At 34.1% G+C, this 15,841-nt stretch overlaps 1 protein-coding gene across 5 annotated transcripts in view; it reads right to left on the reverse strand.

Annotated features, from left to right (window-relative positions):
• The window catches only part of myo6a (myosin VIa), a 257,094-nt gene that overhangs the window by 53,836 nt on the left and 187,417 nt on the right, over positions 1-15,841 (reverse strand). For all 5 annotated transcript variants that reach the window (XM_051925546.1, XM_051925547.1, XM_028797486.2 and 2 more), the window contains exons 16-19: positions 15,253-15,380; positions 11,461-11,556; positions 11,079-11,249; positions 3,739-3,777 (exon numbers count right to left, since the gene is read on the reverse strand). In XM_051925546.1, coding sequence (XP_051781506.1) covers positions 3,739-3,777; positions 11,079-11,249; positions 11,461-11,556; positions 15,253-15,380 — 434 coding nt within the window. The remainder of the gene's footprint in view (positions 1-3,738; positions 3,778-11,078; positions 11,250-11,460; positions 11,557-15,252; positions 15,381-15,841) is intronic.

Consider the following 15,841-nt stretch of genomic DNA (forward strand, 5'->3'; position numbering starts at 1 on the left):
GCCACTGACTATGAGTTTTACCATTTAATGAAACAAGATGAGGACTTTTGTTCTGTTATAAAAACACTGTATAGGCCAAAATCACAGATATTTTCAAAAAGTAAACCTTTTCTTCTACCCCACACATCTTTGTTCCAATTCCATTATAAGATATTTTAATTTCAAAGCTTTTCATTCTAACAGAATTTGAACTGTATGCAAATATGTAATTTTGCAAAATCTTATCAAACCTTCATCCCAGGTACTATGGTATTGCACTCAGCATGGGTATCATATAGTCAGTGTGTAGTAGCTAATACAAAAATCAGCAAAGTGTCACTTGTACCCTGTAGTCTAATCTTGTGGTCATTTGTTCTGGCCCCTCGATATGACATACTATAGCTTTTGCCCAACTTCTGAATAAGGTATCATCTTTATCCATGTATTTTAAAACCACACCTCTTCCAATTCTAGATCGAGATGATCAAATAAAGCTCTGATTGACAAAAAATCTGTATATCTGTCTTCCTATAGTTTAAATATGTAGCACGGTGGCGCAGTGGGTAGCGCTGCTGCCTCGCAGTTGGGAGACCTGGGGACCTGGGTTCGCTTCCCGGGTCCTCCCTGGGTGGAGTTTGCATGTTCTCCCCGTGTCTGCGTGGGTTTCCTCCGGGTGCTCCGGTTTCCTCCCACAGTCCAAAGACATGCAGGTTAGGTGGATTGGCGATTCTAAATTGGCCCTAGTGTGTGCTTGGTGTGTGGGTGTGTTTGTGTGTGTCCTGCGGTGGGTTGGCACCCTGCCCAGGATTGGTTTCTGCCTTGTACCCTGTGTTGGCTGGGATTGGCTCCAGCAGACCCCCGTGACCCTGTGTTCGGATTCAGTGGGTTGGAAAATGGATGGATGAAGTTGAAAGGTGAAAACTATGGTCTTTTGTTTGGATTCTAGTGCAATAAATATGAGCCAAGATACCCTCCACTACCTGACAAGTGCCATAGAATATAAATGCTTGCAGGGACAATGGTGCACATTTATTAATACACCAAACAGGCCACTCAGGTACCATTAATAAATTATTTATAGTTCCTATATACCCTAATGAGAAAGTCTTGGAGATGTTGGTGGAAACTGGAGTTCTCATAGAAAATACACATGAACACAAACAGAACGTACAAACTCCAATTAGGATAGACCTTTAGAGATTTTTTGAATAATCACATCTCAAACACATTGTAACATAGCTATGGCTGATAATGTACTACTTGGTAACAATAAAGGAATAAGAAAACTGCATACCAGTTAATTTCAACAATATATACTTGCAGATGATCTAAGGTAACATTGCGAAAGGGACCTTTCAGTTTGAGTCTGTAATAATTTATGGAACATAGCCATTATAAAGATTGCCTCTTTATCAGATTGTGCAATGCAAATAAAATAAGATTATCCGAAAAATATCTAGAATAACTCACGACTGTGAACCCAAGACTATAAATTTTGGGAATGTCCTACACTTGACTCTGCTGTACAATTTTGGATTCATAATGTATCCAAATCCTCTAACAGCATGTTTAGTGTAATATTCTGTGATGCAAAGTCTGTTGTGAGGCATTACATAACTCAGCCACCATGAATCTGTGGCAAAAGGATGTCGTTTTACTTTAAAATAGAAAAAAATGCAATTATGTCTACATGGAATGATTCAAAGCTTTTTCAGAATTTGGCAAAATTTCATTAATGCTACTTTGATTATTTGATTATATTCATTTGACTACAGGCTTCTGTTAACCATGTTGACAAAGGAGCTACTTTATTGATGTATGGGTGTATACAGGGGTTATAATTTGATTATATATTACTTATGTATAGTTTCTCTGATAACAAAACCCTCTGAACTGGATAGAAGATGGGTAATGAGATCTATATGAAACTCATGTACTAGACAAAGCACCACTTGTATCCTTGATTGTCCATCACTCACAGTGATGTAATTTACAAAGATAATACAAATAAAAAAAAAAGGATTCAATCCTGCGTAAGACTTTTTGTTGAAAAAAAGTTCAGTTGCTTGCACCATTTTATCATTTGAGTCAAAAACATTATATTGGCAGAAAAAATACTTCAGCGGCATATTTTTCTTTTTATTCACCTAAATATTTATTTAGTTGCTGTTTATATCATTTTTTATTGGTATTAAGGAAATGGTGGCACAGTGGTTAATACCTCTGGCTAACCGCTCCAGGAACCAGTGTTCAGTTCTCTGCAAGGCTTTTGTTTTGTGGAATTTCCATGTTCCCTCTATGTCCATATTTGTTTTGTCTTGATAGCCTGCTTTCCTTCTTACATAGGCTGAAAAGGCACTGTTCTTATAAAATATTAGAATTTCTGGGCAACTAGCATGTCTATGGAGTGTCTGTAAGTGTGCCATGTAATTACAAATTATCCTATCCAGTGTTGGTTCTTGCCTTATACCCTGGGATAAAATTGCCTATAGTAAGAAACTTATGGAAATGCCTAGCATTGAAGTACAATGTTAGCGACAAAACTTAAAATAAGACTTCCTAACACTGATATTATTTTAACAAAATACAGTACATTGATAAGTTGAAAGGTAATCTCTTTTAGAGTGAAAGGCAGTGTGATCACTTTGTATTTAAGTAGGCCTATAACTTCTTTATTGGCATCACAATATTAATTAAAATATTATATATAATGACAATTATTAACACTTTTATTCAATTTTAACTCTGAAATTAATAAGTTAAAAATGCTCGGGGAAATAAACAGATTTACACCACTGTGTCAAAGAGATCATAAAGTGTTACAGTGTTTCTCTTCTGTTCTTTTTCCGGTTTTCTGTGGTGGCGATCTGTGCCACCACCACCTAATCAAAGCACCGTGATGTCCTTACATTGATGGATTAAAGGCCAGAGGTCCACATGACCATCATCAAATTCTTCCATGGGAACCCTGAGTACAATGAGGACTGATTGAGGTAGAATGCCTAGAGGGGGCTGGGTTGTCTCGTGGCCTCGGAACCCTTGTAGATTTTATTTTTTTCTTCGGCCGCCTGGAGTTTTTTTTTGTTTTTTCTGTCCTCTTTGGCCATCGGACCTTACTTTTATTCTATGTTAATTAGTGTTCCCTAATTTTAATTATTTATTTTGTCTTTTTTTCTCTTTCTTTATCATATAAAGCAGTTTGAGTTTGTATGAAAATGTGCTATATAAATAAATGTTGTTGTTGCTGCAGACTGTAAAGTGAGGTCAGCTGTTATATCTAAGAGGATTATAAAGATTTGTCATGGGTCAGAGAAAAATCATAAATACATATATAATTTTAAAAATTATTGGAATAAATACCATTAGCAATACCACAAGTTTTTTATTTCATAATCTTGTAAATGAATGCAGTAAGGCACAGCAACTTATAAAATTACTACATTTGTAGTGATATAATGGCAGTAAAATCATCTGACTGTCATCTGCTTTCTTCTAATTCTCAGAAGTAGCAGGCAAAATGTGTGAATAACAGACATATTAACATAATAAATTAAGATTTCGAAAAAATACTACATTACTAAAATAACAAAATTAGTTTTTGTCAATCATATTGTTCTTGAATTCAAAATCAATAAAGTTAAAATGAAGATATAAATACACAAAACTTTTTTTCAGGTTTGTGCTTAAACATTTGATACCAGACAGTGACACTGCAGAGAAATATACCCTTTTAGCACTTTCTTAAAAATTGGAACTCACCGTACTGCGAAGTTTTTCTAGCAAAATATTTAATTGTGTCTGAAAAAGAAGAGAAAGCCATTAGTTAATAATAGTAAGTTGCATGCAAAAAATAAACAGATAAACATGCACAACAAAAAAAGCTATTCTATATTTTATTGTTATTTTCAGAATAGTTTACATTATTAAGGCACTAAAAGACCAAACTGTTGACAGGTAACATGCAGGTGTACAACACCATCAAATGCCAAGCAAAGTGGAAGGAATAAGACAAATCTTATTAGGATTCCTGAATACGATGCAAATCACTTCATTGTGAAATTTCACTACAGTCTAAATTACATTTGTACACATTCAAATGTCCTCTCAATATATACTACAAAATCAGCAGTAGTAATATACTAACTGATAATTCTTGATAAACAAAATTATTTTTTGTTTATAGATACTTTTGTTAATTTGCTATTAGTAGTCAAGATGCAAAGAAGCAGAAAGTGATTTCTCCATAAAAAGGCCATTAATAAAAATATAAATAAATTCAGACATAAAATAAGTTAAATAGTTTTTGACATACAGTAACCAAAAAAAAAAAATAAACGTAGATAAGGTAATAGTCCTGAAAATAAAAAAAAAATTTAGACAGGTAATAACCCTGAAAATCAATGTGCCACGTAAGTGAGTGTAACATTTCACATTATATATATGTACAACATTGAATCACAACATTGATCTTTTTTGACACTGATCAGCAGATACCTCTTTAATGTCAACATGAAAACAGACCTCTGGAAATGTGGTCTAAATTAATTACAAATACTGTGAAACACAACATAATTGATCATGCAAGTATTTAACGCCTTCAAGTTAGTGTTTAGTTGATGGTCCTTTGTACGACAACATAGCCATAAGGCTGTGTGCACAGATCTCCATTATCTCAACTTTGTACACTCAGCATTTTCCCCATGCTTCTTTGTAAAACTGCTGACACACTGTCAGGTTGCATGGGGATAATGAAAGAACAGCATTTTTCAAGTCCAGCCACAACTTCTCAATTGGATTGAGATCTGAACCTGATACTGCCAATCCAGGCTTTATGTTTAGGTTTGTTGTCTTTCTGGAAAACAAACCCAATCACAACACACTGGTTTTTGGAAGACTGCATCAGGTTTTCCAACAAGATTTTCCTGAATTTTGTTGCCTTCATTTACCCTCTACTCTCACAAGCCTTTAGGTGCCTGCTGCATGGAAGCATCCCTACAACGATTGGATAGTATGTTCTTGATTAGCCAATAATGGCATATAGCTTGATAGTCAAAAAACTCAATTTGCTCACATCAGACCATAGAAACATATTCTAGGAGAGTGCATATTGTTCCGCGTGCCTTCTGTTGAGATGCCTTATGTATTTTTAAAAGATGCCTTCTCTTTGCCACTCTCCCATAAAGCTGCACATAACTCTAAGCACTCAGGAAGTAGTTGTTGTACAGTCTTTACAATCTCAGCCACCACAGCTTGTAATTCCTTCTGAGTAGTAAAAGGACTTTTGGTGGCCTCCTTCACTAGTCTTCTTACTGCATGATTTCTCAGTTTTTGTGAATTGCCAGCTCTAGATTTACAGCTGTGCCATACTCGTTCCATTTCTTAACTGTATTCCAAGGGATATTTAGTGACTTTTCTTGTATCTGTCCCATGACTTGTGCTTTTCATTTACCTTTTCAGAGTTGCTTAGAGTGTTCTTTTGTCTTCATTGTGTAAATTAGGGCACAATACTGATTCAACAGAAGCTTGACCTTTCAGATAAGGTGCATTTATACTATAATCAATTGAAACCCCTTAACTACAAAAAGGCGACCTTTATTTAGCAATTTTTTTGACTTCTAAAACCAACTGGCAGCACCAGTGATGACTTAGGTGTGTCATATTAAAAACAAAGAAATCTTATGCAATTATCTTGTGTTTTATATTTGTAATTACATTAGAATACTTTGGTTTTCACTTTGACATTAAAGAGTCTTTTTCTGTTTTGTCAGTATCAACACAGCCAAATTATATCCACTGTGATTCAATGCTGTACAGAAATAAAATATGAATACAGCCAAGGAATGAACAAGGCAGGCACCAACCCAGAATGCAATGTCACTCTACTGCAAAGCCCATTCATGCACGCTCACATTGTGTCAATTCAGAATCCTCAATTAACCGGAAGAAAAAGCAATATGTGCACAGTGAGAACATGCAGACTAAACACAGACAGGAATGGACATTTTATTTGAACTAGATCAGACAGGTTATAATATAATAATATTTTACACTGATATAATGAACTTTATTCAGCCAGGCACAGTTGGAGCTGGAATAGTATTGAATTTCTGGGACAACAGAGGAGGATGATTAGAGGTTCAACAACCAATTTTAATTACTCTGAAACAATAAATTATAAGCTTGTTTGGTAATTTTGTTACAGAAATAATTCTATAAAAAATATATTTCCACAAATAAAATAACTCCAAACAAAATTAAAATAAAGTGTTCTGTCAGCTTATGATTATAAGAAGTAACTATTAGAGGTTAATATTTACATTTTACTGTTCTTTTAGGTAATACTGAGAAGAATAACTCTAAATATTTCTCCTATACATTATAAAACCAACTCAAAATCATATGAGAGCACCAAAAATTAAACATTTTAAAGTTAAATGTAAAATTGTGAGGATCTACCAATTTTTCACTGTACAACTACATGCAAGTATTAAGACAAAAAACTGTATAAGTCATGCATAGTGAATAAATCTTTACAAGCAAATTCATAAATAAAGATAAGATATATTAAAATATGTGAAAGTAGTTAATGGCTACTTTTCTTTCCATGAAAACAGTGTGCAATGGCAACAATACTAAGTTACCTGCTCCCCCTGGCTGTTATTTTTTTCCATCTCAAAGTCCCTATTGCTGTTATTTGTTCTTTTTCCAGTCATCCCTTAACTGGAATTATGCTCAAAAAACAGTTGTTTGAGAAAAGAGGTCAGGAACAGATTGAAGCACTTTAGGAGGATGTACAAAGAAGGGAAAAAAGCAAGGAAGAATAATTAGAGAGTATGAGAGTACAGTGATGATATAGTTTAAAAACATCGCACAGTAGATCAGTATATTTTTTTAGTATTTTTTAATAGTTATTAGAAGAAATGCAAAAAATGCAAAACTAAAATAAGCTGCGAAAAAGGATCTCACTCTGGTGGCAAAATTACGGGAATGCAATGAAGGACACCCACACATTCTTCATTACACATACACTAGCATGAATTATGAGTTATGTGTGAAAAACAAGTAAAACTGATGCATATTTGAATGCGTGAAGTACATGAAAATTGTACAAAGTAGGACTTTCTTCCAAATATGCACCTGGCATCCAAGCACCAAAACCAAACTCCTCACAACATTTTGCTCTAAATAAAAATGTCACTTGAAGAGAATCACACTCTAATTCAGTGCTAATAGTTATGAAGTAAATTATGATCAGTGTACTTGAAAAGTGATTTAATTGAAAAACGATACTTTCTGTCATACTGCTTATTTCTAAACAAATTACAAGAAAATGTTAAACATATTTTGTTACATCATAAAACTGCTGCAAAGGAGGGACGTTCCTAACATTTCTGAAGTATAAATAGTATAATGACCTACACAACTTTACTGTTTACCAATGAAAATGTATTAACACACATTTTCTTACTGACAGAGTTAAAAGAGAAATGCATATGCCATGAAACACATTCATGTGACGTGAAAGTGAGTTCTTATGAAGAAATGCAATATTCCATCAGTTCTACTGTCTTCAAAAGCAGTATTTTTTCTAATGCACAAGGACAACCAACTTAGAGAATATAGAAAAAATATGTTTTTTTAAGCTTGACATTTCAGAGAAGATAAGACACTAAAAGCAAATAGTGGGATTACTCTGTCTTTGTCTTTTTTGTACGGGTTTAGCAATGTTAGTTTATTACCTTTTTGCACACACAAAGTAGCTTCAAAATTTGATTTAATTTAAAACTCATAGTATTAAACTGCTCATAGTATTAAACTGCCACCAACATGTAAGTCTGAAACCATTCAGACTCCTAAAATACACTTTTTCATACAGTGCATCCAGAAAGTATTCACAGCGCATCACTTTTTCCACCTTTTGTTATATTACAGCCTTATTCCAAAATGGATTAAATTCATTTTTTTCCCTCAGAATTCTGCACACAACACCCCATAATGACAACGTGAAAAAAAGTTTACTTGAGGTTTTTGCAAATTTATTAAAAATAAAAAAACTGAGAAATCAGTCATTATGGGGTGTTTAATTCATTTTGGAATAAGGCTGTAACATAACAAAATGTGGAAAAACTGATGCGCTGTGAATACTTTCCGGATGCACTGTATATGCTACTTCATGTATAATATGATTTGGAAAGGCACTATATAAATAAAATATATTAATAATATTATTTTTTATTATTAATAATAATAATAATCTTCTGTGTTGCCCTGTGAGCACAAAGTTCATAATATGTATTATAATTATCTATTCACATGTAACAATTTTTATGCATTGCATAAAACACTAAATATGTATTTATTACAGTAATATTTTTATTTTACCTATTCACTCAAGCCCATACAATTTATTAATGAATTTGTTCATTCACAAAATTAAAACAACTGCATGAGCAACTTGACTGTGTACTTTTTCTAAAGTGTGCAGTATCTACAGCTAAAATACTTTCATTATTGTACAAAGATTGTATTGGCATGTGTCTAAAAGTGGCCTGATTCATCACATTCTGGACTTGCAAAAATCAGAATGTGATGAACATATAATGTGTTTTATCCATCATCGAATACACCTAATCCACGACTGCCTAACCCAAGTGTCCAGAACCTAACAGTATCAACCTCATGAAAGAAAACATTTAGATACAAAAAAGTTTGTTCTCAAGAAAGATAGCAATTATACAAAAAATTGAAAAAAATGAAAATGTCTCACCATAAATCAAAAGCATTGAGCTACTTTAAAAAAGTTAGCCATGGAAAGCAAGGATAAACTGGTGAGCTTGTCTCATCATTAGTACTACCTACTGTGGCTTTGTGCTAGAACTGTCAAGCATCTACCACAGCAAGCAAAACTTAGATTAATTTGTCATTAAAGACAATGGAATGTAACCACCATATTTCTGATTTTCCTTTTGTTATTATAACAAACTTCAAAGAGACTTTTCAATTTTAGCTGGGTTTAGTTAAGTTGACCTTAATTCAATTTACATGCTGTTTCAAAATTCTGTGTCCTTATGAGGCTGTTGTCTTCACACACATTACCTAAAACATAATATATACAGGTCGCCTCTACTAGAGAAAAAAGAGAAATTGAGTTTGGTTTATTTATTGAACACCTACAATACTCAACTGGCATTCTAAACTGCAAACTATCAAATTGTCTTGTGCACTTCAAATCAACTCACTGCATTTTGTTAAGACTCTCCACACTAGTGTTTAGATCTGGACGGTGTCTGTGCCTAAAAAGAAGTCTAACTGCATTCTCGTACCATTGCTCGCATACTAAAGTGTCAGCAGGCATTTTTCGTGGCATTACACATGTTTGTGAGCATGCCCTTTTTGATCAAACAGAGGAAGCTCTGCAGTCTACTTGTGACTTTATGCTGTAGGAAGTAAATAAATCAAGGTAAATAACATTCGACATGGCTTTTATATAAGTAACATATAAATGCTTCTTATGTAAAGACCATCACAAAACATAATCACAAACAGGAGTTTGCACAATATGTTGGCGAGCTCTGTAAGCCGTGCTGTTTCTTTGAAGGAAAGGTGTGGGGCAGACTGATTGGCAGGATGACTGCGGACTTCTTTTGCCTTTACGCCTGGTGCAGCTGTGTTGTTCTTATATGTGAGTGGACGTTTCTTGTGGTGAGGGCTTCTGTTCTCTGTCTCCAGTCTGAGTTTCTCTCTATTATAGCACGTCTTTATTTGAAAACAGCAGTGTCAGATTGTTGTGAGCGTGAACGGGACTGAGAGAATAAAACTGAATAAAAAAAAGCAACCTTTACAAGTAACATACATTTACAGCAGCTGTTACAGACTCGAATGAAATGTATGTTTTTATTGTATAATAGTAACAATAAGAACAGCTCAGTATGCAAAACGTTTATATTGGGACACATTGAGACTCAAACCTGGGACCTTTTGAATAAGAGTCAGCAGCTCTAACCACTGTACTACTCAAGAAGTCAGGATAACGAGCCACACTAACCTGATTTCTTTTATTTCGGTTATAGTCTTGAAAAAAAGCACTTTTGTTCTGTTATACTTGTACCTTTTGTGAAAGTGCTCATTTGATATTTGGACTTCAGTCTTCACACATTATACACTTCATGTCTACATTTTGTCGTTAGTACTAAAACATGGAAAAAGTTTGTCTTTTAGGTATGTGTTCAACATTTCTGTCATCCTACACTTACATAGACCTTTGTAGACACGGAACACACGTGAAATGCATGTGTTCCAAATAACGATATATTTTTTAGCTTAGGTACCTGACTCCCTAATAAACATGGTTTCAGTTGGGAGAGGTTTTTGCAGTTTCTCCGGTGGTGGGAGGGGGGATGGTATAGCAGGCTGCTTGGGATTATCAACACATTTACAAGACAAAAGAGGCTGAATGGAGAGGTGCGAGCAGATTTAAGGTGGGCCGGATTTAGGAGTTTTCTTGGAAGCTTTGGTAATTCTAGTGTTAACCAATGTCTTATTTTATCCAATTGTATCCCTATTTTTAATAAGGGTATTTCAATGTTAAATATAACTAATTTGGGAGCCATACTTCAAAGCAAATTACTACCAAGTAGCATGAATAACATTCATGAGAAGAGGACAATAAAATTTGATTTAGTACAAAAACAGCCATTTAAAGAAATAATGAGATTCTTTGAAAGATAAAACACCAGAATGACAAAAATAGAAACAATGTGTAAAACTAGGACTGGCTATATTATATAAAGATATTTTTCAGTACATGCATGATGATGAATATGAAAAAAATACACACTTGATAGAAAGGCAAGCTTTGCAAATAAGATAATCACATTAAATATCTGAATTGTAACCGTTAAGTGTAAGCAGCATTTAAAAATAAAGATCTACCCATCTAACGATACTTTTTCAACAATGGATTGTACAGAATGTATAATGTTAGGATTACAAAGGAGGGAGATTATTTTTTCACAAATGAATGGAAAAATATATGAAGGTTATTTTCAAGAATATTTCAATTATACCAGTCACCTGATATAAACAAAATATCTCATTACCTTGAATTTGTTGCCCACACTAATAAATCCAAGCTTTCCAGCTTTTTGCTTTGAGTCCTTGATATTGTTGGTGTTTTCAAAAAGTTCTCGCATAAATTTATCCTTAGATTCAGACACCAGGCACTCCAGAGACATATGTAACGCATCATTATTCTTCTCAACAAACTGGGTCTGGAAATCAAACATGATCAATGCCTTTAAAGAACAGAAAGGATAGGCTGCAATGCTTATTACTCTGCTAAACTAACTGGTTTTCTGAATACCATTTTCATATAAATAACTTGGAACACTCAGGAGAAATGGACTTATCACAGGAAATCCTTTAAGAACAAATCAAATACAATTTGTAATTTTAGTCAACTTAAGTATTGATACAGCCTACCGTCTCGTAACACACTGCTCCAGCAAAATGTCGGACAATGAACCCCTCATCATCTCTGACATTTCTGTGAACAGCCAGCTTGGACTTCCTGGGAACCTATAGGTAAGAAAATCATAAATTAGTTATGACATATTGAAAATTCAACAGTGGTTTCAATAAATATAAAAACAGCAAAGCAAAATATTCACTAAATTCTAAGAATATAACATTTTATTTTCACGTGAAGTAGGTAATATGTTCTATTATGTGCTTGAATAATTTCTGTGTGGAGTCTGCAAGTTAGAACACTAGAGAAATTGCCATTCAGTCCAACAAGCTCATCCACCTTATTCACCAAGATTGTCTAAAACAGTGGTTCCCAAACTCGATCCTGGGGACCCACTGTGGCTGCAGGTTTTTGTTCAAACCAACTTTCGTTCTTCATTGGACTCTTAGCCTAATTAAGTGAGTCATTATTTCCCAGTTTCTGTGTTTTGGAGTCAATGTATAAATTACAAACTAAGTTTGGTAGATTTTTATTGAAATATAATAAGCAGTTATATGGGGAATATGTAGGTTTTTTTAAGTCATTAACATTACTTTCAACCTATTTTTCTTTCTGCTTTTCCAGATGTTGTGGTTATTTAATTGATTATTCATTAATTAGTGAGTTTGACACTGAAGTCGTTGCTGCTTTCATCATCCCGGGTGTCTGCTGTGCTGGTTGTTAATTGTCACTATTAGTATTAAATGAAGGGAGCAAACTACACAGGAAAAGGGGAAAATAATAGGAAAACAATGAAAGAGTTAAGCATTTATAGCTTAAGAAAAAAAATAGAAATATTTCTAAATGTCTTATACATGTAAAAACCATACTGTTGTGTTTTTCTGAATGCAGAATAATGAGAAGAGTAAAAAAGAAGACCAGCCAATTAAATGAGATCAGTTGTTATCGATTATTATCACCAATATCGCCCTCTTCTACGCGGTGGTGTGCTGGGGAGGCAGCATTAAGAGCAAAGACGCCTCACGCCTGGACAAACTGGTGAGGAAGGCAGGCTCTATTGTTGGCATGGAGCTGGACGTTTAACATCTGTGGCAGAGCGAAGGGCACTCAGCAGGCTCCTATCAATTATGGAGAATCCACTGCATCCACTAAATAGTATCATCTCCAGACAGAAGAGCAGCTTCAGCGACAGACTGCTGTCACTGTCCTGCTCCACTGACAGATTGAGGAGATCGTTCCTCCCCCAAACTATGCGACTCTTCAATTCCACCCGGGGGGGTAAACGTTAACATTTAACATTATACAAAGTTATTGTCTGTTTTTCACCAGCATTATTATCATCCTTTAATTTAATATTATTTATTGTATCATTATGCTGCTGCTGGAGAATGTGAATTTCCCATTGGGATTAATAAAGTATGTATGTATGTATGTATGTATGTATGTATGTATGTATGTATGTATGTATGTATGTATCTATCTATCTATCTATCTATCTATCTATCTATCTATCAATTGTGAATCTGGTTGGAACAAAAACCTGCAGCCACAAAGGGTCTCTAGGATCGAGTTTGGGAACCACTGGTCTAAAATAACAATTTGTTATTTGAAGATCCGTAAAGTCCTGCTCTCCACCACACTACTTGGCAATTTATTCCAAGTGTCTATTGTTCATTACGTGAAGAAACACTTTCTAAATTTTACAAAACTTGTTCCTGTGTTCTTGTTGAAGACCGTTTTAAAGTAACAGCCGAGAGGAAAGGCACTTATTCCCTTCATAATTTTAAATGCTTCAATCATGTCACCTCTCAGTCTTCATTTGCTTAAACTAAAAAGGTTCAATATCTTTAATCTCTCCTCATAACTCATATTATTCAGTCTTAGAATCAGCCTAGTTGCTCTCCTCTAGACCTTCTACATCACTGCTACACCTCTTTGTAATATTTTTAAATTTCAGCATGTGCCTTGTCTGAGGGTGCCAGATATCATCTTACACTGCTAAAGTCTCCTACATATCTTTGTTTATGTATGACCTGCAATACAGTCTTCTGACACTAATTTCAAATGAGTCAGAATTATGTTTTGTGTAATGTACAAAGTACAACTATATCTGATACAAGATATATAATCCATAATATTTAAATTTCTCTTTTCACTGTAGGAAATGGTCCATACAGTGGAGAAGAAGATATGTGATGCACTATTCAACTTCTAATTAATTTCTTCATCTTTATTAAATCTTCAGTAAAGCTTGAAGGAAAACATTAACACTGACTTTCAGCAAACATTAATATACTGAAACCAATTCCATTTATGTCTTCTTTTAAGTATATTTACTAAATCTTAATTGTCACTTAATATGTCAGCCTTGGGATTTATTTTTACCTTTTTAAGCGCAGGAATTTAACAGAATAAACCATATTTTCACACTTGTAACACTGCACATAACTCGTGGCAATGCTCCAAATTATTTTTAAAGTTGATGTTTATAGCTTTATTCATTCCTACCTAACTTTAATAATTGCTCAAAATGAATAAAGTCTTATTTTCTGCATGATTAATCATTTTTAGGTATCAATCATAAACTGGAAATCATATATTGATATAAAATTCCAGACATCAATAAATAACTAAGTCTTAAAGTGTAAATGTGAAAAAGTGGTGTCTATTTATAAGGTAAGCAAATGAGTTTAATGGTAAACCACCTGCTATGAGGAACAGAGTGGTAGCTTAAGCTTACTAAAATATCTATTTTATGTAGAAACAATACATATTGAAGAATTATCAGCATAGGCCCTGGAGTTTAAATGGCAAAGTGGGTAAGAGTCCTACTTTTCCTTTAACTATATTGAAAAAAAACAAACAAAAAAACACTTGCTAATAATACAAGACAGTTATTCATGATGAATTTCAAGTATTTATTTACTTCCATGTACCAGAAAAAAAATCAGAAATATAAATCCACCTTGTTTTGTCCACATGCTTTTTTGGCATACTATGATGGGTGTGGTTGCAAATCAGGTAATAAATGTGAATAGGATGCCATTCCAACACAAGTCTGATGTGTGTACATATGTAACATTTCACTTACCCAATTCAGAGTGAACAATTAACCTAGTGATCACATTGTTAGATACTGGAAGGAAGCATAAGCACCTAGAGAAACACTGTGTGTAAAAATGAGAATGTGCAGATTCAACAATTAAGGCAATCCAACCAGATGTCAAACTGAGGTTAAATGCTTTTGAGATGGAAACACCACTCAAATACTCATCAGTTAATTCATTTTCTGTGTTTTTACCAGCAACTGAGAAATAAGGTATTACAGAAATTGTTGTCATACCATGGAAAAGACAAGACTGCAGCCTATAGTGGGAGCCAAGCAAGTATGCATGCTCTACACACAAAGCACACTGTGACATAAAGTTATTAGAATAACATTATAATGTAAATACTAATCACGCACTGATGTAGTATGGGGAGCAACATTTATAAAAAACACTGTTTGTTCATAACACACACTGTTGCTGAATGGCAAGTGAAATTACTTTATGCATTCAAAACAAATGGCATCACAGTACTTACTACTTGGAAAAATGGTTAAAAAATACTTTGCTAATCTTTATAAAACTAGTGCCAATTTACAGCTGCTAAAGACAGCAGTATTCTGTTGTAAACACACAACCTCTTTTCAGCACATGAGTACATGTATCATATATTGTACTTCACAAAGCTTAGTTATACAACAGTTTAAGGGCAAACTTATCTAGTTAAAATGGACTTTATCAAATTAAGGATTAACTTACTGTAAGTCTGAAGTGATCTTTGTGTTTCTTGTGTACAACATCTGCAAAATGTTGATCACTGGGTTGAGGTAAACGATTCTCTTCATCCAAAATGTCAAGTATACCAACAAGTTTTGCTTCAATTAAATCTATGACCAAATGGATGCCTTATTAATATAGTACATGCATTAGTTATATTTCAAACAGCTTAACAGAGAGCAACATTAAATGGACTCACAAATATCTAAAATATGTAAAACACTGAAATGTTACCAGTTCACAACAGATATATTTAATTTGCTGTCACAACTTCTTTTTCCCTACTTCTTTATTGGGACCACTTCACTGCATGGCTAACTTTAGTTGTTTGACCATACTTTTCTAATACCTCTTTATAAACAAATTCACAATTCACATACACCGTTGTTGTTATTACATATTTTAATTGAAAGGTTATTTATTTTTATTATTGTTTTGGAGTCCCTGGAGGGGGTGCTAGAGGACATGTCTTCTGGGGACTCCCTTGTTCTGCTGGAAGACTTCAATGCTCACGTGGGCAATGACAGTGAGACCTGGAAGGGCGTAATTGGGAGGAATGGCCCCCTGATCT

The sequence above is a fragment of the Erpetoichthys calabaricus genome, chromosome 3 (genome assembly GCF_900747795.2).
Source record: "Erpetoichthys calabaricus chromosome 3, fErpCal1.3, whole genome shotgun sequence".
NCBI classification, from domain to species: domain Eukaryota; kingdom Metazoa; phylum Chordata; class Cladistia; order Polypteriformes; family Polypteridae; genus Erpetoichthys; species Erpetoichthys calabaricus.